The sequence below is a fragment of the Anabrus simplex genome, chromosome 9 (assembly GCF_040414725.1).
Source record: "Anabrus simplex isolate iqAnaSimp1 chromosome 9, ASM4041472v1, whole genome shotgun sequence".
NCBI classification, from domain to species: Eukaryota; Metazoa; Arthropoda; class Insecta; order Orthoptera; family Tettigoniidae; genus Anabrus; species Anabrus simplex.
Window position 1 is genome coordinate 55,539,624 of NC_090273.1, and position 22,571 is coordinate 55,562,194.

General features: G+C 39.9%; 1 protein-coding gene across 1 annotated transcript in view; it reads right to left on the reverse strand.

The window, feature by feature from the left end:
- Positions 1 to 3,904: 3,904 nt before the first annotated feature.
- The window catches only part of LOC137502211 (chymotrypsin-1-like), a 39,046-nt gene continuing 20,379 nt past the window's right edge, over positions 3,905 to 22,571 (reverse strand). Inside the window, exons 5-7 of the mRNA XM_068229295.1 lie at positions 19,189 to 19,302; positions 7,776 to 7,916; positions 3,905 to 4,169 (exon numbers count right to left, since the gene is read on the reverse strand). Of these exons, the coding sequence (XP_068085396.1) occupies positions 4,002 to 4,169; positions 7,776 to 7,916; positions 19,189 to 19,302 (423 nt within the window). The 3' untranslated portion in view covers positions 3,905 to 4,001. The remainder of the gene's footprint in view (positions 4,170 to 7,775; positions 7,917 to 19,188; positions 19,303 to 22,571) is intronic.

The following is a 22,571-nucleotide window of genomic DNA, read 5'->3' on the forward strand; positions in this document are numbered from 1 at the left end:
TGAGGTAATTTCTCGTTGCTTTCCTCACCGAGCAGGAAGTTGCTATTACATATCAATCTGGCAAGCCCACTGAAAGGCATGCACCAAACGACCCTATAAGCAATGTTTTCACACCATTCATAGCAGGGACTGGCTGCATAAGGAATGGCATTACTAGCATCGCTCATACCTCAGCCAATTTCGTATTTTCAAAGCCAAGGATAAGACTGAAACAGATCAGTGAAAGTAACAAAATTACTCTAGCCCATACCAGAATACATAGTGCACTATAAACACAAGGTCCTGCCAGCAAAGGCAAGGTTTAGGCATAGGAGGAATAAAGAGCTATACACGGAAGAAGAAAATGAAGGGATGTCAGATACAATCAGAAAGAAGAGAATTAAATTTTCGGTCACATAATGAGGATGGAGAACAGCTGATTGGCAAAACGAAGATGCAACAAGGGCAGGAATGGCAACCAGTGGATTCAAGGAGGAAGGAAACAGATATGACAGGGATGGAATATAATACAAATCAGAAAATTTTTTAGTAGATGGATATAATATTCCAAGGGTTTTCAGGAGAAGAAGAGAGGAAAGGAAATAGCATATGGACACAAGAGAGGAGGAAAGAGCAAAGTGAAAAAATGAACTATTGGAAGTCAAGAAAAGAAGGATCAAGATGAATGCAGAGGATTACATCTCGTGTTCGTTAGATGGACGAAATTGATTATGGTGATAATAAAAATAGTAATAAGAGTTTTGTCTGTACATTGTTCAGAATTTAAAAAGAATGGTATTTCATTATCGGTCGTGTCCACAGTAAGAAGGGAATGCAATTCTTATTTTTCTGTCTGTCTGTCTGTTTGTCTGTCTGTCTGTCTGTCTGTCTGTCTGTCTGTCTGTCTGTCTGTCTGTCTGTCTGTCTGTCTGTCTGTCTGTCTGTCTGTCTGTACGGGCATGACGAGAAAACGGCTGAAGAGAGATTTATGAAAATCGTTACGTAAATTCTAATGCGTAAAGGCTATGAATAATTTTCTGTACGCTGAGTGAATATTCATGTTATTAGTGGTCCTATCGATAAATAGGCCGTATCATAGAAATATACACCGCCGGAGTCCACGGCTTCTACACCCTTGAAGATTACAAGGGACAAATCCTAGTATCTAAAGGCTTTACATCCAGTTTATTCAACGTGTACGATCCCCTTTCAAGTTGCTGCAAACGTGTATTCCCAGCATTCGCAATGATTTGCACATGGGAAGAATTTTGCCACACAGTGAATTCACGGACTACTGGGGAATTAGCTCATATATTACCATTACTTCTTCTTCTTCCTTCTTCTTCGCCCCGTCTACCTCAGGCATTTCTATCGTCTTCGGTACTCGTTCCAATTGTCTTACTTCATTTGAGTCTTTTCCTCGGTACTTCGCAGTTTCTCTGACCATCTGAACCCAATCCATCCGTGGACGTCTTTTTCTTCTGTTTTCCTCTCGTCTAGCCTCAAACACTTACTTAGATTTCCTTTCGACATCTATATAGACCAGGTGTAACGGACTCTTCACTTCACCGGCAACTACTGTTATGAACCTCGCCACGCACATAACCTTTTTCTACTATTAATATGGACTTACCCTCATCAGGATACACACCGCATTTTCTCTTGAACTGGAACTTACATACTTATGTGAATTTGCACACATCATACCTTGCACGAACTCTGCTCTATCCACTTTTACGATCTATGATAAACTAACTTCCTTTTCGCTGCCTGACGTCATGTGACATCGCCCGCCTTGTCACGCATGCTCCACTAACCTCTGGAATTTTCCAGACATATTTCTCATTATTCCACACTATAAATACCCGGCCTTCCTCTGAATGTGTTGAGATGGACGTTGGCCTGTGTGGAGGGAGGAACCTTTAACGTTATCTCCGTCCTTAGCGACATGTGCCCTGGACTCTCCATTTTCGGGCAGAACTACTTGGTTCAAGACGAGGTATGACAAACTGATAATGTCCTTATTGTAAATACTTCTATGTTGCATTTGGAGCTATTTTCTTTATATATTCTAACTGGGAGCAGTGCATTTCTAGGCCGAGATTTCACTTGTATTTTCTATATCTAAGCCTCTATTGACTAACTAGTGACAATTTGCTTTCCAAATGTGCGTGTGGTATATCGGCAACTCTGCGACTCCTATACACACTTGTGCTTAATCAGTGCTTCACCATTTATGTTTTTGCATACCTTGAGACTGTTTCATTATAGTATACAGTGACTTACGCCAGTATGACAACGTTAATTTGTGCCTATTCGGGTGATAATTGAAGAGGTGGCAACTTTCATATTACATTTAGACTTTTGCTTAGAAGACTTCATGCTGGTATACTCCAATCTGGTAACTGTGTACATCCTTTTCTTATTCTCGTTGTTCAACATTTCTCTTTATACCCTATTCATCCCTTTCTTGTCCATCCCTTTCCTCTCCTGGCCTATTTTCTTATTTGCTTTCATTCTCTTGGATATTTTATTCTTGCTGTAACAAATTTGTATTACATGTGGTTGGGAAAATTCCGTACTTGTACAGACTTCTATTCATCTAATATTGTAAGAGCTTGATTTAATTCTTCTAATATATCTATTTCCAAATTTTATCTTGGTTTCTCATCTATTTTCACCCGTCATGTCCCTTATTTCTCCTGCCATTTTCTTTTAATTTTTTAAAATATTATCTAGTATAGTTTCCACTCCGCCATCTGTGGTTATCCTGGAATGCTTATTGGAGAACTTTGTTTTTTTACCACGGCCTCCATTCTCAATTTGGCGTTTTACTCGCTGCGTAAATTTACTGTCTACCGTTTGAAAGTACTCGGTGTCACCGATACTTTGGATTTCCCTCGGCTGGATTTATGAATATATATATATATATATATATATATATATATATATATATATATATATATATGCATATACCCCCATAAAAGGGGTTACACAGGTGACCAAACTACGTTGACCATTCAGCCACTGAGTCGGATAAAAATAAATAAATAAATAAATAAATAAATAAATAAATAAATAAATAAATAAATAAATAAATAAATAAATAAATAAATAAATAAATATTACGACATTAAAATTTAAGGCCGTCCTACCAAACTATTAGGGCTTGGCCTGCCATGGCGACTGTTGCCCAATCAGATTGCCTGTAGGTCCTAAAGTACCACGTGGTCATCTTGACGATATCCTGAGTAGCATCGCTTTCTTGACCGCTACACTGTCTCATATGAAGTAGCGCCGTAGTTGCTTTCACGAGGCTGCATAAACCCCGTTCCATTCCTCCGTCTAGAACTAGAACCTCGAGAATTGCCGAGGATCAAAACCAGGATCGCTAGATAACACACACACACACACACACACACACACACACACACACACACACACACACACACACACACACGCGCGCGCGCGCGCGCATTATGTCATTTACAAATCTTAGTACCGTTAATGTTCCACATCGCCTATTAATGAGCGAAAATTACACCGTGCTATTCATATTTGTAGCTTTAATTTGATGCTTTAATATAGTTTTCAGAAACATATGGTTTACAATTTCAAACAAAAATTACTCATATGTTTTCGGTTTCCGGCCTTACTGAATTACGATTTCATCAGAGCAGTCATTTTTCCGTAATTTTTGCTGTTGCTTATTTTCTTAACTGATAGGAAGGAAGGTTCAAGGAGAGAAGTTCTCACAGTTATTTATTTCCCGTCTGCCGATACCGTGGTACCCTACTGACAGTGGTGAATAACAAACACTTGCAATAGCTAAATCTGAAATTTCATAATATAGGACATGGGTAGAGCTGTGGAATTTAGCACTGTAGGGACTAGGAGCAGACCGTTACAACAGGAAAAACGAGAATGACAGATGCTCATATTATTATTTTCTACCAAGGCACATTACAATACTTGAATGGTATTCCTAATTCAGGTATAATGATTGTATTGTGAAAATGTCTCTAAGACATATCAGATCTTATCTTCGCATCAATCCAGTCTCTGTAGCCTGAAACACGAGTGTTGATCGCTGTAACATTAACAGGACGAGAAAAGGATTTTAATGTTCGTGAAAAACTCACAATTCCAACCTGCAGTCCGTCCATGAAGATAGGTCCGCCGGAATCGCCCTGAGGAAGAAAAAAGAATTTTACTAAAAAGGTAAGGGATCAAGGTACATTAAATACTTATCAGTTCTACATTTAAGGAAATATACCGTACTAACGAAGGAACACATACATGTGTTACACTCGGATTCGGTTGAAATTTGGTAGGAATATTCGTGGGAGGCAGTAGAATGCTAAGGTGAAAACTGCATGTGCCCAGCGCAAGTTTAAATGCCAAAATTGAACAAATAAATAGTCGTAAAATTAGAAGTGCCGCGGGAGAATCGGGGTGTGGCGGAGAGGTAGGGAGGAGCGAAACAACGGACGTGAACCAACCGGGCTGCGTCGAGCCCATAATGTACTATTACTAGAGCCCAGAAGTTCAGGCATTTATTTTGGCTAAAGTAGGCAGGCCAATAATCACTTAAACTTAAAGAAATAGTCGGTAAAATGATTAAAATAGGCATTTATAACGACAAAATGGGTCCTAAAATAATAAATATGGCTTAAGTCACTTAATGCACATCTGCATCCCATTTTACTACTTAATCTTACGTCCCCCTGTGGGTGGGGGTGATAGAATAACAACGGTATCCCCTGCCAGCCAAAAGACGTGACTAAAAAGGGGAACAGGGGCTCTCACTTGGGAGTGTGTATTAGTGACCAAGGTGCCCCTAGCTGAATCTGGCGTTGCTTCAACTTGTTTTTGTCAGGTTTCTCTCTCTCTTATCTTTCATACCCAAACTCATTTGGTCAACTCTTGTTCTTTTCCGACTCCGACGGTATAGCCTAATGTTTTCGCCTCTTAGGGAGTTTGTTATTTTCACGCCCTTCGTGGCCCTTTCCTTTCTTTTGCCGATACCTTCATTTTTCGAAGCGTCAGACCTCTTCCATTTTCCTTCTGATAGTGTTATTTAGTAACAAAATTACTTAGTAGGAAATGTCGACTAGCCCACTCTAAGGTAATGTAGTGGGAGTAATATAAATTCTAGGGGTTCTAATGGGCCGAACCCCTAATGTTTATGCAAATCTCATAGCATTACCGTCGTGCAGGTAGACTCCAGTTATTACTCGCTTCAGTAAGTTTGCATTCTAACCTATTACTGCATAAACATCCGGGCCCTATATGATGAGGATGAGTTCAAAGCCAAGTTGATTCCTACGCCCGTTCAAGAAGATGCAAAGAAAGCAGCATCAGTCGGAGCCATTTCGGAATAGAGACTTACACTGTGTATTATGAAAAAAGTAAGTTCCCAAGATAATGGGCAACCACCTACTTCCTTTGACATTCAGTTGTATGCCATTGCTTGACTATAAATTACGTTCGGCATGTTGCTCACTGCAGATCCGGCCCAGCAGCTTGGGTCGTGTGTAGGGCTTCTAGGGAGCATCACCTTGTGTAGGATGTACTGAATTTATGAAATACCAAACTAGTAGGCCGTGCGGTTAGCGGCGCGCGGCTGTCAGCTTCCATCCGGGAGAGAGTGGGTTCGAACCCACTGTCGGCAAACCTGAATATTGTTTTCCGTTTTCACACCAGGCAAATGTTGGGGCTGTACCTTAATTAAGGTCACAGCCACTTCCTTCCCACTCCTAGGGCGTTCCTATCCCATTGTTAAAATAAGGCCTATCTGTATCGGTGCGACGTAAAGCAACTAGCAAAAAAAAAGGGAAAAAGAAACAGTTACTCGCGGGATGGTTTAGATTTACGAGAACTTTAAGCAGTAGCTTAAACGATCTAACTAGAAAATAGCCGTAACAACTTGGTACGCAATTAAGTTTATTAAACCAGTTCCCTTTCTCTCCTATCCGCTCCCAAAATGGAATACCAAGTTGTTGCCCTTGTAGAATGTTGCAATTGAGGTGAAATTCTTTTCTATGTGCTAATTTTTTAATGGTCGATCAGTTCCCTGGTATCGGCTATTCCCTAGGCGATTTCCCCTTTCGTGACTATAGCCTGAAATTTAACAGAATGGATCCTGAAAACATTTTCCTTAATTTTTAAGTCAGAACATTTTTCTTGTAGGTAATAGCTGAATTGGTCCGTATCTACCACAATATGTAACAGATATTCCAGTGATTTCCTTTATTTCTTTTTACAATTTGCAGTCACTTTCTTAGTCATCTCAGCACTTGCTTTAGACTCATATCTCGAAGGTTTCGTTTCTTCGAGGTTGACTCATCCAACGAACGTGTCTCCACGCCATAGAGGTGAAACACATTACGAAACCAAATTTATTTTTTCGGTGTCTGTTTAGTTCGGAACTCAGTTTTATAAGGGATATTCGTGCCCCATTCACGCGCGTGTGTGTGTGATCCAAGTCATTGCTAACCGTAGTTCCCAGAAATGTATAACCTCTGCTCATTCCAGGTATAAATTCCCGTATTTGATGTGCTGCTTCTTCATAGACTGCAATGTTCTCTTATTTGCAACGATATGTAAAGAGTAAAATTCGCTTACTTCTGATATCTAGTCCTTTGTTTGTTGTATATTGTCCAAGGAGTGAGCAAGCACAATCGTGTCGTCAGCATGACAGATGTAATTTAGACGCTCATTAACAACCACTCACTCAAAAAGCTTCTTAAAATAACGCGTCCGACGGCAAAATTTAGGAGTAACGGGAAGACATACACCCCTTGTGGACAACACGTTGAGCGGCAAGTGTTTCAAATTTTACTCCCACACTCCAATCTGCAGCAAATTCTTAATATGTTGTATATCTCAGAACTATATTTTTATTTGCCTGAGTATAACAAAGTAATCCTAGGCTTTGATTTCCTCGTCCATTGCCCGCTAAGAAAACCCTGAGCTTATATCGAGAGGATTCTTGTTGGAATTCATAAGTGGCCACGAACGTTTTCCTCACATCACAAAAGACAATATATCAATATATTTTGTTTCGTATTCTTCATAGCCCTTTTTCTCTATAAGAATGCCTCAGGTATCGACTGAGTGGCGTGTGTGCTCACGAAACCAAGAGTAGTAGACTATTATGGGCTTTTGGCAGTAACTACAAGCCCTGGAACCACATAGGGCCCTCATGTTGAGGAACCAACAGAAAGCTAATGATCTATGTGAATTATCTTAAACCATATTGTGAAACATGCAAAGTATGTGTTGGGTATTGTACATTTTCTAGTTAAAGTAAGTGTTTTAGTGACGTTTGGAAGTAGCAGCTAGCGATGCGTGTCCTTTCTGAACGGAAACCCATCCCAAGTTCTGATAGTTCACTGTGGTATTAGGGATCAGAGTTATTTATGGCAATGTCAAATTTATCGAAGGAATTTTATTCTATATTGTTGATTCACGGAGTCTATCACAATTTTAAATACTTTAAGGAAGTCGGATGTAAGCGACAAGGCAAAATACTTCATCTATATTGATCATTCCCCTGATATGCTTACTGAAGTGGCAGAGGTTTGTACGCTTTCACTAAATTGGGTAAAAATACAGTGAGCAGCTTAGATTGCGCCGATGACTTAGACTTAAGGATGGAGTGTGACTAAGTTTGTAATGTTATATCTTGGAACAAAGTGTCAGAGTACTGATCTATTAATGAAGACCAGTCGGATTGCAAGAAACAACAGGGAACTACCCAAAGAGTGCTCAGTTTCTGAAAAGATACTTACCGGGCACGCAGTTCCTGTAGCACGAGTGGGATAGTGGCACAGAGCTTTACTTGGACTGAATCCTTCTTTTTGGCACAGTGTTTGGTCGACTGGAACGTGCTCCAGTTTTTTAAGATATGGTGCTGAAAGGTCTACTTCCGTCTGAAAAAGAAGTAACAGAACAAGAAGTTGGACGTGCTGACAGTTCTCAGTTGATAAATAGAGTTAACATCACTTAAGTTAATTTGTCAAGTACAGTATCTTCATATGTTGTTATTTGGTGATGGTGTGGTCTGCTTAAATGTAACAATTTTTCAAAAATCCTCACTTATCAGCTTTCTACGGGTATAACCGCTGTCAAGTGAGACAAGTGGCGGAGGTAACGTTACCAAGACAGCAAAAGACTCGTGAATGGAGATACAAATATGCGCTGGTTACACCGCAATGTTGTGAAGACTGAGATGTTCAGAATGAGATGTACTGTAATTGAAATACGGTTTGTTCGTTCAGCATGTGACAGATGTGTTCACTCTTGGCACAATATTATAACCTCCAGGTTCAAAATGTAATAATAAAATGTCGATGATGAGCGTGTATGTGTCGTCTTCATCATCATTTCATCTTCATCACGACGCGCAGTTCGCCTAGGGGAGTCAAATCTAAAGACCTGCAGCTGGCGAGCCAAACATGTCCTCGGACTCTCCCGGCACTAAAAGCCATACGCCATTTCATTTCAGTACTCCTTCATGGGACGTGTATACTCGTGATCAGAAGAACTCCAGGTGGAAAGGAAAACGGGTAATTTTTGAGCGTAGATTTTGGCCAACCCTGAAGATGAGGAAGAGCAAGCGAGGCAACATCACAGGTGTTCGTCTTCCAGCAACTGTGGCTTGTAACGTTACGTACTCAGAGGTCACTCCCAACTCCATTTTCTCTGGAAATGATTAAGATGTTTCTATGGTCAAACATTCTGGCTATTCCTAATAAATGAAAATAAGTAACTGTGATTTGATTTGAAGGAATGTGCACGATGTAAGCCCGCTCCAATACGTATTGCATTTAAGTGTTTGATCAGCGCTGGAAATAACTCCATAGGAACGGTATTTCAAACGCAACTGCATCTCTGATAATCATTATTATTTAATGCCAGGTTATTTTTACTTTGGTTTTTAAGGATGAAATGCGATGATATTATTATTATTATTATTATTAGTAGTAGTAGTAGTAGTAGTAGTAGTTCACCCTATGGGAAATATTCTCAGTAGTTACTTAAAATTCAACGGCTGTATAAAGGTTGAAAAAGTGGTCAAAATAAAAAGGAATATTTTTATACAACACGACAGTTGGTGAAAAGAAAAGGAAAGAAAAGACTAACCTACCTAACACGTTTTCCCCTGTGAATAACTTCTGGACCTGTAATATACTTTCGGCAATATAGAACAGCACACGGCACCTCGATCCATTCGAATACTCATCATGATCAGTCTCGCATGAACATGGTTATCTCATGTAATTCAGTGTTTCCAAACTGCTAAAACAACGAAGTTGCATATAGATATTAAAATGCTTCAGTAGTCGGCGCTTGTTATAAGTTTTCAGTGCTTTTACTCTACCGTCTTACTCCCGTCTCTCTCTTCACTCACGTTGCGCAGGGGAAAGGGGTGTGGGAACACAAGGACACATCTGACCGCGTGAAAAGTGCATGAACAACTCATAACTCCACAACGATTGGAAGTTTGATAAAACACTCCTTCCTCCTTCAAGTGAAGGGAGTATCCTTGCATTACACTTACCACTTCCTACACATCATCCGTCATGCCTTACACATCAGAGGTGAGGAGGGGCCGCATTGTAGGTATGTGGGAATGTAGTCATCATGTATTGTTGAAGCGGTCAGTCCCTCAGAAGACACAGTTCGGTTTTCGATAAGAACATACCAGGAAGAGGGCACGGAGGGCCTTAAAACTCTCAGACAATCGGGGCAACCTGGGGTGACAGCCAGGGAGCAAGACAAAGCTATTTTAGAAGCCAGAAACGAAACTACTTTCCTTCTAGCTACAAAGCACACCAGAATCTTAGGCCTGCCGGTGAGTGCATTGAAAGTCCACCGGCGTTTTCATGCTGCTGGCATCTATCTCCGAAGGCCTGCCAGAAATGAGTCCTTACTACTGAGCACCAAGAATCACGCGTGGCTTTCTGCCGTCAGTATCTTCCATCGCAACAAGACTTCTGCGAGTCTGTTGAGTGGTGCTACAAGGTTTTTTCATCAGATGCCGATGGCAGGCTATCGATGTGACGACCAGACAAGACGTGCAATTCTCCTCAACATTTTGTTACTGAGTGGAAGAATTAGCGTGGGATTTTGGGGGTGGATGAAAGCCAATGGATTAGGAAATTTGGTGAAAGCCTTATATAGAATGGACTCCGAAGAATATAGTCTAATTCAAGACGAGTTCTCTACCCCACGGAGCATAAGCACGAAAACAGCAGCGTGTATACATCCCACACCACCAGAACATGGTTGTTGGAACCACCGGAAGTGTCAACATAGGACTGTCCCGCTAAGTCACCTAATCTCAATCCCATAGAATACATATAGTCGTTGATTTATTTATTTATTTGCACACTACAGGACTTAGTGTCCCAATTACAGCGGCAACTACGACAGATAAGCTACAATTAATATGGTGAAACTTATATCTAAACTATATTCTACAATTTTATCTAATCTCCTATAATATTGATATAAAATATGAAAGTATTCTTCTGAAGACTAAAGAACCCTATGTTAATGCGGTGGAACAACACACGACAGAGTAAAATGATAAAAATAAATGAAGCATTATATTGCGTAATATTGATATAAAATATGAAAGTATTTTTCGAAAGACTAAAGAACCTTATGTTAATGCGGTGGAACAACACACGACAAAGTAAAATGATAAAATAAATGAAGCAATACATTATATTGCATTATAGAACTTCACCTTACAATTTCCCCTATTTTTAGGACTTTATACAATTGCGCGATGAAGTTCAGTTACAAACTCACTCAATGGCAAACTGAAGTCAAGGCCATTATTTTTCTGAATGGCACTGTTGAAGATACTGCAGAGTCTGTTTACCGGCGATTTATCATGGGCACACGTCCTGGATTTTTCATTTAAAAATGTTATGTTATTTCTGGAATAGGGAACATGCATGAACCGGGGTTTTAATTTAAAATATGCTAATCTGATTCAAAATTTCATGCAGAATTCAAAAATGTGATCAAAATGTACAAATAATAACTCCAAACATGATAAAAGTCTACGAAAATGTCACGTTACGCAAGTACGCGATCTCATTGGTCTGACGTCATCGTACAGGTTGACTGAATTAGCAGACGAAATAACACATAGTGCGCTGTGAGAAGCAGGATACACTTCGCGTATTTCTACTTTACGTTAGTGTCTAGTATGATTAAATTCGAGGTCTATACATCGGATAATAATCTGAGTGGTATATTTTAGACTTAAAATGAATCCTGCGCAGACAGTGAGGCAGAAAACTTATAAATGGTGTAGAGTTCCGATGTGCAATAGCACATCGCATACCATACCAAACAAATTGTTTATACATGTTCCAAAGACGCTAAAACTAGGGAGAAATGGATTTTGGCGAGCCGGAGAAATGCTGGTGATATATAGGGAAAGTCTACAGTTTATTTTTTTGAAGATTTTAACCTAAGATGAATTTGTTTGAATTTTCAAATCACTTTTCCATGTCCGCTGTTCTAGTGGTAAAACTTTAAATTTTAATGTATGATGCTTTATTTAAATGCTTCAATTACATCTTGGAATATGAAAGTAATAAACAGTGCATTAAATAATGCTGATTATTAAAGTATTCTCCAAACCTAACCTATGTTTTGGGTGATCCATGTCAAGATAATAAATCAAAGAGGTTATGAACCATTTTGACAGCTCTAATTCTACCAATATATCTTGGCATGGGACAGTTATGTATGTCTTTATTGAAGAGCTTAATTGGTAAAGAAATTTAGGCTATATCTAAATACTCTATAATGTAACAAAGAATAGGCGTGTACATCATGAAAGGAAACAACGTGAATTTAACAAATGTATAACTCTACACAAAACCAATGCTTGTTTGTTGGGGTCTTATAAGTTAACAATGCTCAATTATAATAATTATCATAATATTAATGAAATAAATACCATAATTGCACACAGGTGAAAATAGTGATGTAGGTGTTTAAAATATTATCCAACTTAGCCTAAGTTTTAGGTCATACAAGCCAAGTCAATAAACCGAAGGGTAAAAATACCGCGCGAGTTGGCCGTGCGGTTAGGAGCGCGCAGCTGTGAACTCGCATCAGGGAGATAGAAGGTTTTGAACCCCACTGCTGGCAGCCCTGAAGATGGTTTTCCGTGGTTTCCCATTTTCACACCAGGCAAATGCTGAGGCTGTACCTAAGTCCACGGCCGCTTTGTTCCCATTCCTAGGCCTTTCCTGTCCCATCGTCGCCATAAGACCTATATGTGACGGTGTGACGTAAAGCAAACAGCAAAAACAAAAAAAAAACAAAAAAGTAAAAGTCACAGCACCCAAAGACATTCCTGTATTGAGCGACTAAAATGTCACCAGGACACTTTTCTTTCCTGATATGCTCAGCTTGTTAAAAGCCAAATGTAATTAATGTTATTGGCTTCACGCCCCGCTAACTACTTCTACGATTTTCGGAGACGCCGATGTGCAGGAATTTAGTCCTGCAGGAGTTCTTTTACGTGCCAGTAAATCTACCGACACGAGGCTGACGTATTTGAGCACCTTCAACTACCACCGGACTGAACCAGGATCGAACCTGCCAAGTTGGGGTCAGAAGGCCAGCACCTCAACCGTCTGAACCACTCAGCCCAACTTGTGAAAACTAGATGAAGTCATATTTATCTTTATCATGTTTAACTTTTTCCCTCCACAAAGATATTTAATTCTCTTTCATGGTCCCCGGAAGTGGGTAGGCCAGTTGCCCCAACCAGAAATATATATTTTTTCAGAAATGATAGGTTATAGACCTACAGTACTATGATCTTTCTTTCTTTCTTAATCAGTTTATCCTTCAGGGTTGGTTTTCTCTCGGACTCAGCGAGGGATTTCACCTCTACTACTTCAAGGGCAGTGTCCTGGAACGTGAGACTTTGAGTATGGTGATGAAACTGGTGAGGAGGGCCATTACCTCGCCCAGGCGGCCTCACCTGTTATGCTCAACAGGGGCCTTGTTGGAGGATGGGAGGATCGGAAGGGATAGACAAGGAAGAGGGAAGGAAACGGCCGTGGCCTTAGGTGCCTGGAGGAGAAGTAGGAAAATACGAAAAACCACTTCGAGGATGGCTGAGGTGCGATTCGAAACCCTTCTACTAAGTTGACCTCCCGAGGCTGAGTAGACCCCGTTCCAACCCTCGTACTATTTGTTTTCAACTTTCATAGCAGAGCCGGGAATCGAAACCGGGCCTCCGGGAGTGGCACACATTAACCACTACATCACAGAAGCGGACTAGTACTATAATGCTACCTATATGTTTATGTTAGTGCTGAAATCCGATTTCTTACTTTACTAATGCTGAAAGCCCGAAAATGTAATGTTATTCTTTAATAGGAGAATCAGTCTAGAAGGAAATGTTGAAAGTGATGTGATATCTATCCAGGTTCGTTGTTATCCTAATACTATGGGTTACAGTACATTGCACGTATATAAAAGTCGCCACTTACAAACTTGCTTGTTATCCGCTAATTTCTGCGGCCACAAAAGTCACATTTTTCAAGAATAATGACATCTACACATGGTAGATTGTCTGACTGTGCTGTTTTGAACCTTTCTTCTGTCATATCGAAGTTATTCGCGATCATGAATAATAAACAATCGACTTTTAGCAACGGCTGATGGACAACGGCTGGTAGAGCTCCATGCGGTACTGGATCGTGACGTCACAGCGCGCCGCTTACGTCAGAGGCCGTTTCACTCGCCTTGCGGAAAGGCACTATTAAATATTTTTTTTATGGTATAAAACAAGGCAACATACCACAATGTAATACGTTTACGTACTATTTTATTGGTGTACTTTTCAAAAAAAATATTTTTGAAAATGATGCATGTTCCCAATTGAAGCGATGTTCATGGAAATTTAGGAGAGAAAGTAATTCAGGATTATCAATAGCATAGTTTACAACTTTAAAAAGAAATTTTACTGCATCCTTCCGTCTGCGAATTTCTAAACTCTCCACTCCGAAATTTAGAAGGATATCACTATAGGGTACCATACGAGGATAGCAGCCAGTTTTTTATATTGTAAGTATTTTAAAAATCTTTTTTGTAATTTTTCAATCTGATAAACATATGTTTGACACCTAGGACTCCAAACGGTGCTGGTATATTCTACTTTTGGTCTTACTATGGTATTGAACAGATGGATGCAAGTTTGTGTGTTTTTGAAGGATTTTATATTCCTGATAATGAATCCTAGGATCTTGTAGACTCAGCTACCACTTTCAGTATATGCGAATTGAATGTAAGCTCGTGATCGAATAAAACCCCGAGGTCTTTCATCTCGCAAACCGATCGCAAATCACTGCGACCTAGCTTGTAAGTGTAGTGGACGGAAGTTTTCCTTCTGGTGAACGACATCGATACACATTTTCAACATTTAAGTACAGTTTATTTTCAGTCACCCACTCCAGTACACTTTTCAAGTCACAGTCGTTTATGTTTTCAATGACTTTGAACACTTTGAAATCGTCGGCGTATAGCAGACAGCTGGAATATTTCACTTGTTCAGGCAAATCATTGATGAATGCGAGAAAAACTAAAGAGCCTAAATTTGACCCCTGAATTATTCCTGAATTTACAGGGTATTCCTGAGAAGAATGTCTCTGGAAAGAAACGAACTGCTTCCTATCACTGAAAAAATGCAACAGTTGTTTCGAGAAACCGAACAGGTTTAACTTACTTAGTAGAGCATCGTGATTAATTTTATCGAATGCTTTTGCGAAATCTGTAAATACTACGTCCATTTGTCCGCCCGTGTCAAGTTCTGTGGACACTCTCTGAGTGAAGTTAACCAAGTTTGTGACTGTGGAACGTCGTGAAAGGAAACCACGTTGTTTGTCTGATATAAGAGGTCTTAAATATATTGTTAGTCGATTACATAACATAAATTCGAAAAATTCTGCTATCGCGGATAAAATAGAAATAGGCCGGTAGTTGTTTATTAGTGTGGGATCCCCTGATTTAAGTATGGGCCACACTCGTGATAACTTCCAGACGGATGGAAATATAGAGGTTGTAATAATCAAATGATAAATAAATAGAAGTGGATGCTTAAGAACTTCTGAACAACCTTTTACCACATAAGATGGTACCTGGTCTGGTCCAGCAGATGTTTTAGGTTTCAACTTCTTAAGTGCTACTTAAACCTATTCTAAAGCAAAGTTGTTAATATACAATGTATCGTTAGTGTAAGATGGAGCGTTAGGTAGGCCTATGCGATATTGTGCCTTATGCGGGGAATATACTAATTGGAAGTAGTCCGCAAAGCCTTCTACAATTTCATCTTTAGTACCTAGTACGTTATTTTCATATTTGTAAGTGTCGCAATCCCTACTATTAATTCTCCTATTTTTAACGTATGCCCAGAAAGATCTAGTGTCATTGTTGATACCTTGTTCCACTGTCTCAATGTATCTTCTGTGTGCGGACTTAATTTCAGATTTAATTTGAGCTCTCAGAATTTTATATTGACTATCATAATGTTCCGTAATGTGCTTCCGCTTTCTGTAATATTCTTTTTCTTTCAATTTTCGAATTATGCTATCTGTAAACCAAATGGGGTGTGTTTTGCCGTTACCTGTTTTTTTTCGTGGGAACCGATTCGTTTATAGCTGAATAAAGGTTGCCGTAAAAACAGTCTACTGCAGCATCGACTTCAGTGCATTCATAGAGAGAGTTCCAATTCCTCATGAATAGTCGTTCGTAGTTCGCTTTTTTAAAATTATATGAAGTCTGGGGCGTAGTGTTAGGTTTAGTCCGACGCATTGTAATTCGTAGCTCTATTTCTAAGGCCGGGTGGTGTACATCCTCTGGCAGTAGCGGGTCTGTGCTCCTTGTGCATTCAATATTTGAAATATTTTGATTAGTCATAACTAAGTCTAAAGTTTTTCCGTTACAGTTTGGAACTGAATTACATAAGAAGAGATTATGAAGATTAATAAAATTTCTTAATTGCTGACTTTGCGTATTTGTATTCAAATCACTGTTCATGTTACTTATTGATGGTATGTTGAAATCGCCGACAATGACGACATTGCTGTTGTGTAGCTCGTAATGAGATTCTAGCCATCCAAATATTTCACTGTAGACAGCTGATTTTGAGGAAGGTGGTACATACACATTACCGAAATACCATACCTTTCCTTGAATGACAACTTTCAGTAAGAGCCCCTCAAAACTATTTGTGACCTGTTCGGCCTTGAACACAGTTAATCGTCTCCTTACAGCAGTGAGCACACCCCCCACCCCTCCTAGTGCTACGGCCAGCCCTGTACACTCTAGAACCTCGCTGAAGATGTTGGTTTCAGGAAAGTGTTCAGCAGTGCTTGTGTGCACTATCACGGGAAGCTTGAATCGCGAAAAAATCTTAAATCTACGACTTTAGGTTATAGGTAATCCCAGCATCCAGCGCAGGTACAAGAGGATGATCATGTACATTTATGAGCAAGAAACTATGTTCATCAAATTCGAAGAGGACTGCGTCGTGGGTAAAGTTACTAGGAAGGGTGGCATAGGACAGAGTGGTACCACCTCATCACAATGTTTCATGTTGGTGCTGGTAGTTGCGTTCAGAAGTTTATTTTGGGATAAGAAAGCCTTAACTGATGGCATTTTCGTCTTCAGCACTGTTGCTGGTGACCATGAAACAATCCTGCAAGAATTTAAAATTTCGTACGAAGTTTTAACACTAAAAAGTATGAAATGACGTATGGGTTTTAGTGCCGGGAGTGTCCGAGGACAAGTTCGGTTCGCTAGGTGGAGGTCTTTCAATTTGACGCGCGTAGGTGACCTGCGAATAGTGGTGGTGGTGGTGGTGATGATGATGATGAAGACAACATATTCACCCTGTCGTGACACAGGCTTTGCCACGACGAGAAATGATGAATAATCAGATTGATTTCCTCCGAGCGGTAATGAGGGATTGTTCAATGGGCCTGGGAGATTTGCTACGTGTGAAGAGACGAAGTCCTCTATTTCCCAAAACCTTCCTTTAATAGCAGACTGATGAGTATGTATAATTATATACAGTATTTACAATCTCCTTCCTAACTTCAAATGACGCTGACATAGAAGACTTGGCGTGGTCGAAGTATTGAAGTGAATACTCCAAGTCCACACTTGGACCTTATTATTATTATCGGTGACCTGACTGACAGGGCTTCCGCCCGCACTTCTAGATGACTTGTTCCAAAAAGCCTCGATCAGGGTGTGTACCCCTGTTTTATACCTTCACTAACTTTCGCCTCCCTTCGAGAAGGCCATCGAAGTTTCCATCCTATGGAGAATGTCCTCAGACACACGAAAACGGAATTGCCTCTTCCGTTCACTCGCTACCCACCTTTTCTGAAGATATACTACGCACCTTTAGCAGGGTGCAGCTTATGATTCACCTACTTCGACCAAGCCTTACTTCTAATTACACAACTTGTGGCTCACAGCTCTTGGTGTGCCTTCAACTCTTAAATCTTGTATGATTCTTAATTTACTTATATCAGCATTATAATTATGATTCCTTGGCCTTGTTGCCATTACATAGTCATTACTATTAACTTATAATTTCCTTTATAATATTAACGTATATCTCAGCGACACCATTCCTCCTACGTCCCGGTCATGGGTTCGATCCTCGGAAGAATGAGTCCTGAGCTCCAATCTGGGGCTGACAAGACAACCCAATCCCCGTGCCAGTGAAATTAACCAATGTGGTTAAAATTGCCTACCCTGCCGGGAATCGAACCCGGAACCCCTGTGATCAAATGCCAGCACGCTAACCATTTAGCTATGGAGCCCGGTGTTTTAGCACTAAAAGTTAACCAGAAGAAAACTAAAAGTGCGATCCAAGACAGGTTGTATGTATTACGAGCTCACGCTGTTCCAGAATCATATCTGATTTTGTTTTTCAGGATACGTGTCATACAAGGATGTTAACTACATGTGAGATGCGCTGCTGGCGAAGTTGGTGTCCACCAGCGTAATGCTCTTACTCCGCTCCTTTCAATCATTGTCATGATTTTCCTGGCATCGAAAATCACAAATGATCTTCATGAGGCATTGCTGATAGTTGATGGCGTTGCAGTGATTAGTGACTACGTGCTATTTAAAAAAATGTGAAAATTTTTTGGACACAAAGAAATCAAAGAACGAACATCTTCATTGCACTTTCGGGAGTCCAGTTGTACCAACGACAAACATTTTTCTGAACTCCCAACCACTGCTGAACTCTGGCAGTTTACAATACCTTAGCAGTTTAGAATACCTTGGCAGCTTAGAATACCTTGGCTGCATGATGGAAAGATAAGGTGGGTGTAATGAGGATGTAAATGATACAACCAGTGTAAGGTTAGCTGAAGTGGAACAAAATTCGCCTGTGCCTTGCGATAAGAGCACTGAAAATGCCAGCAGGGGATTCAAAGAAACAATACATCTGATCGGGGCATCCGAAGTGGAGAAGTTTCAGGGTGAGCAGGTAAGATGGTGCACGAGAGTGAAAGAAAAGGGTGAAATCCATGGCATCTGAAGACCCCTTGAGCCTCTACTTACTAGCCGGGCTACGAAGTGCAAAAGGGCCCAAGATATGGGGCAATAACAGGAACTTGTCGGGTCCAATGATGTTGACAACAAAATACGACTACGTTCCGCTAATCCTGGAGGGACTACAGCAGCAGAAGCAGGAAGACGAAGTGAGGAGGGAGAAGGAGAATAATATATTCTGCTTGTAAGCTACTCACACCCACATCATCAGTTCATTAGCTTCGTGCAATAACTGGAAAAGACCTCATTGTCTGAGATACAGTAAAACTTTCGTCTTCGGTATTCGAACTATTCCAAGCTTCCTGACGTTTCCAATATGCCGTCTGCGGGTCACAGGAAAAGCTATTACTTATCTTCAAAAACATTAAAGGTACTAAAAAGAAGATCACTAGACTATTGATATAAGCACACTCAAATAATTTGGTATGAGGAAAACTTTTCACCACTTAGATATCGTTATGACCTCCTTTTAAGTTGTTTGTGCAAGGAGTTACAAGCAGTTATCAAGAAACCAGACAATTTAGTTTAAGGAGCCAGCCTGCTGAAATCCAATATTACAGTGCGGACGATACTTACAGACGTTACTCCCCATCCGACCAGAGTGACTTCAGTGTTCGTCAGCTCCTGATCTTGTGCAGGTATTGGTGTGATCTTGCTGTGAGGGTCAATGACGGACATCGGCATATGCAGCTGTAAGTTACGGTACATATTAATTTCTCTGAAAGAAGTGACGTCATAGTACTCTATATTCATTTAACAAAGGTGAAGTTTACATACATACATACATACATACATACATACATACATACATACATACATACATAAAAACAAAGAAACAAACATAACATACATATACTGTACATAATGCCATCTTTTGAAGATGAACAACTCTAAACTCATTCTATGTTAAGAAAACAATATTGCTGTTATGGTCTTACAAGGAGTGAAATCACCCCCTCTTAGACGCTCATAATACCTCGTAATTAAGGAATATTATAGTGTATTTTATATTGTATTATGAAAGGAAGAAAATGGATCAGGTATGTTTTTGGCCGCAAGTTATTAAAATAAGTACTGTTTAATAAGTACATCCGCAGGGAGGAAGCACAATGGCAGAAACAGCCATCACGTTGTTGCCTTCCTTCATTTTCCTTCTGAGTTGCTCTGGTACATGTAACGCGTAATCCGTTACGCTGTGAAAAGCCGTAAGCTTATCACTGTTGAAGAGACTTAATCTATTTATTTATGTGTGTGTTCTAATATTCTTGTACTGTTCAGCAGTTGGGACTGAAGATTTTGATGCTGTGCTGTACAGCGATACATCACGGCATGACTTGTACTGATATAGAAATTCGCTATGATGTTTATCTGTGCTTGGTTCTGTTATTTAGCTTTTGTTCTTTAAGCGCATTTTATTTTTACCACATTTTTACCACTTTTTCGAAAGCGCATTTAATTGTTCACATTCTTTTCGTGGGTCGATTCGACGGCACAGTGGTATCCGGTGTTGCCTGGGCAAATTTATTAAAAGCAATTAACTGCACTGCCCACCCCGAGCATATAAATATATCTATTGTCTATTTTCTCCCAGACTGCCTTGATTTTTAATACTGAGGTTTTGTATGTGCAATAGTTTGTCCATGTTGCTGTAAAAAAACCTAAATAAGCTATCTCCCGCTCTACAGCCCTGCACCCTAGATTTCAAAAAGTAATTTACAGCTTCATCCTTTTATTTTGAAATTAAGTACTGAGTTTCACCAATATATAAGCAACGGTTTACCCATAATGCTGTTGAGCAGAGCCGTTCGATATGGCAACATTGTTGTCACAAGAGCAATAATGTTTTCTTAACATGGAACGAGTTATACACGAGAAAGAGAACAACCAATCTGGACACTGGAGTTAGTAAGTGAGGCTCGGACTGTCACGAGCCAGGGAGCCGATGATAGATATTTGAGTAACACGTACTTAAGACAGTTTTCATGGAAATATCATAGTTTAAATATTTTACTTGTCATAAAGGACTGAGACATATATGTAATTGAATTGTACTTTTTTCACTTTTTTTCTTCCTTTTTCGCTGTTTTTAGAGGAACGCAAAGTATAATCTGCCGATAAATTAAGTTCGGATGTTATTATTTCATTAGGAGCTGCCTGGCTGAGGCAGTAAAGGACAGCGCGGTTCATCCGGAGTGGCTTGGGTTCGATTCCCCGTCAGGAAGTCGAACAACCCAAGAGACGAGTGTGTCACTCCCGGAGATGCACATGACCCCTGAGGTTCACCCAGTCTACGCCAGTTTGTCCTCTTGAAATTCAGCTTTATCTTCATACTATGAGCTTTCCTACATTTACAACTGAATTCAAGCTTACTCATCTACTAATGACATTCCACGCCATTTTCTCCACTTACAGTTTGAAACTTACCACTTAGTGGAACAGCCTGTTTCCTTACTCCCAAGTATTCCCAGGCCAAAGTTAGCAACATGTTCATAACACTACTCCTTTGTCGGAAATCAACCAGAACAAATCGTGCTTCTTTATTTTAGCTGCTCTGTTCTCGAATCAGTTAGTACTTACATGGGTCCCATAGTCTGGAACCATACTCTGACTGTGGTCTTACCAGAGACATGTACGCCCTCTTCTTTATGTCCTTACTATCCTAATAACCATGTGAAGAAACTCACTAGAAAATTGAATCTAGCGAAGAAGTCAAGCAAGCATAATTAGCAGTCATACAAATTTAATTGAAAACAAGAAGGCCGTTTTAAGGCAGAAGCAGGTTCCAAAAACTACATTCCAGGAATCATTAATGAACAAGGGGAATGTGTATGTGAGGATCTAGAGAAAGCATAAGTATTCCGTCAGCTGTATGTAAAGATTGTTGCTTACAAGGATAATGTCTGGATAGAGGAGGTGATTAATACTAACGAAGTATTGAAATTTACGTACGATAACAAAGACATTTGCGATAAGATACAAAAGTTGAAAACTAGAAGAGCAGCTGGAATTTGTAAGATTTCTAGGAATAATCTTAACACAATGGGTAGGGATATAGTGCCATACCTGAAGTACTTATTGATTACTTTTTGCACGAACAAGCTGTACCAAATGAATAGAAAGTTGCTACTGGGCAAGTTGCCCGTGCGGTTATGGGCGCGCGGCTGTGAGCTTGGATCCGGAAGACAGTGCGTTCAAATCCCACTGTCGGCAGCCCTGAAGATCGTTTTCAGTGGTTTCCCATTTTCATGCCAGGCAAATGGTGAAAATGTACCTTAATTAAGGCCACGGTCGCTTCCTTCCAACTCCTAGGCCTTTCCTATCCCATCGTCACCAGAAAACCTATCTGTGTCGATGCGACGTAAAGCCACTAGCAAAAAAAAAAGAATGTCGCTATAGTAGCTCCTGTATATAAAGGAAAGGGCGATAAACATAAAGCTGAGAACTACAGACCTGTAAGTTTGACATGTCAGCTTTGGGAAAGCATTCTTTCTGGTTATATTAGACATGTTTGAGAAATTAATAACTGATTCGACAGAAGCAGCATGGGTGTAGGGAAAGTTATTTCACTGAAGCTCAACTTGTAGGATTCCAGCAAGATACAGCAGATATCTTAGATTCAGGAGGTCAAAGGGAAAGTGTCACGATTGAGCTATCTAAGGCATTTAATAAGATAGATCATGGGAGAATACTGGCAAAAATGTGTGTAAGTGGACTAGACAAAAAAATAACTGAATGGGTGGCTATATTTCTAGAAAATAAAACCCAGAGAAATAAAGTAGGTGAAGCATTATCTGATTCTGTAATCATTACGAGGAGAATTCCTCAAGCTAATGTTACTGGACCTTTATGTTTTCTTATCTATATATCTATATCTATCTATCTATCTATCTATCTATCTATCTATCTATCTATCTATATAAAATAAGAGTTTTGTCTGTACATTGCTCAGAATTTGAAAA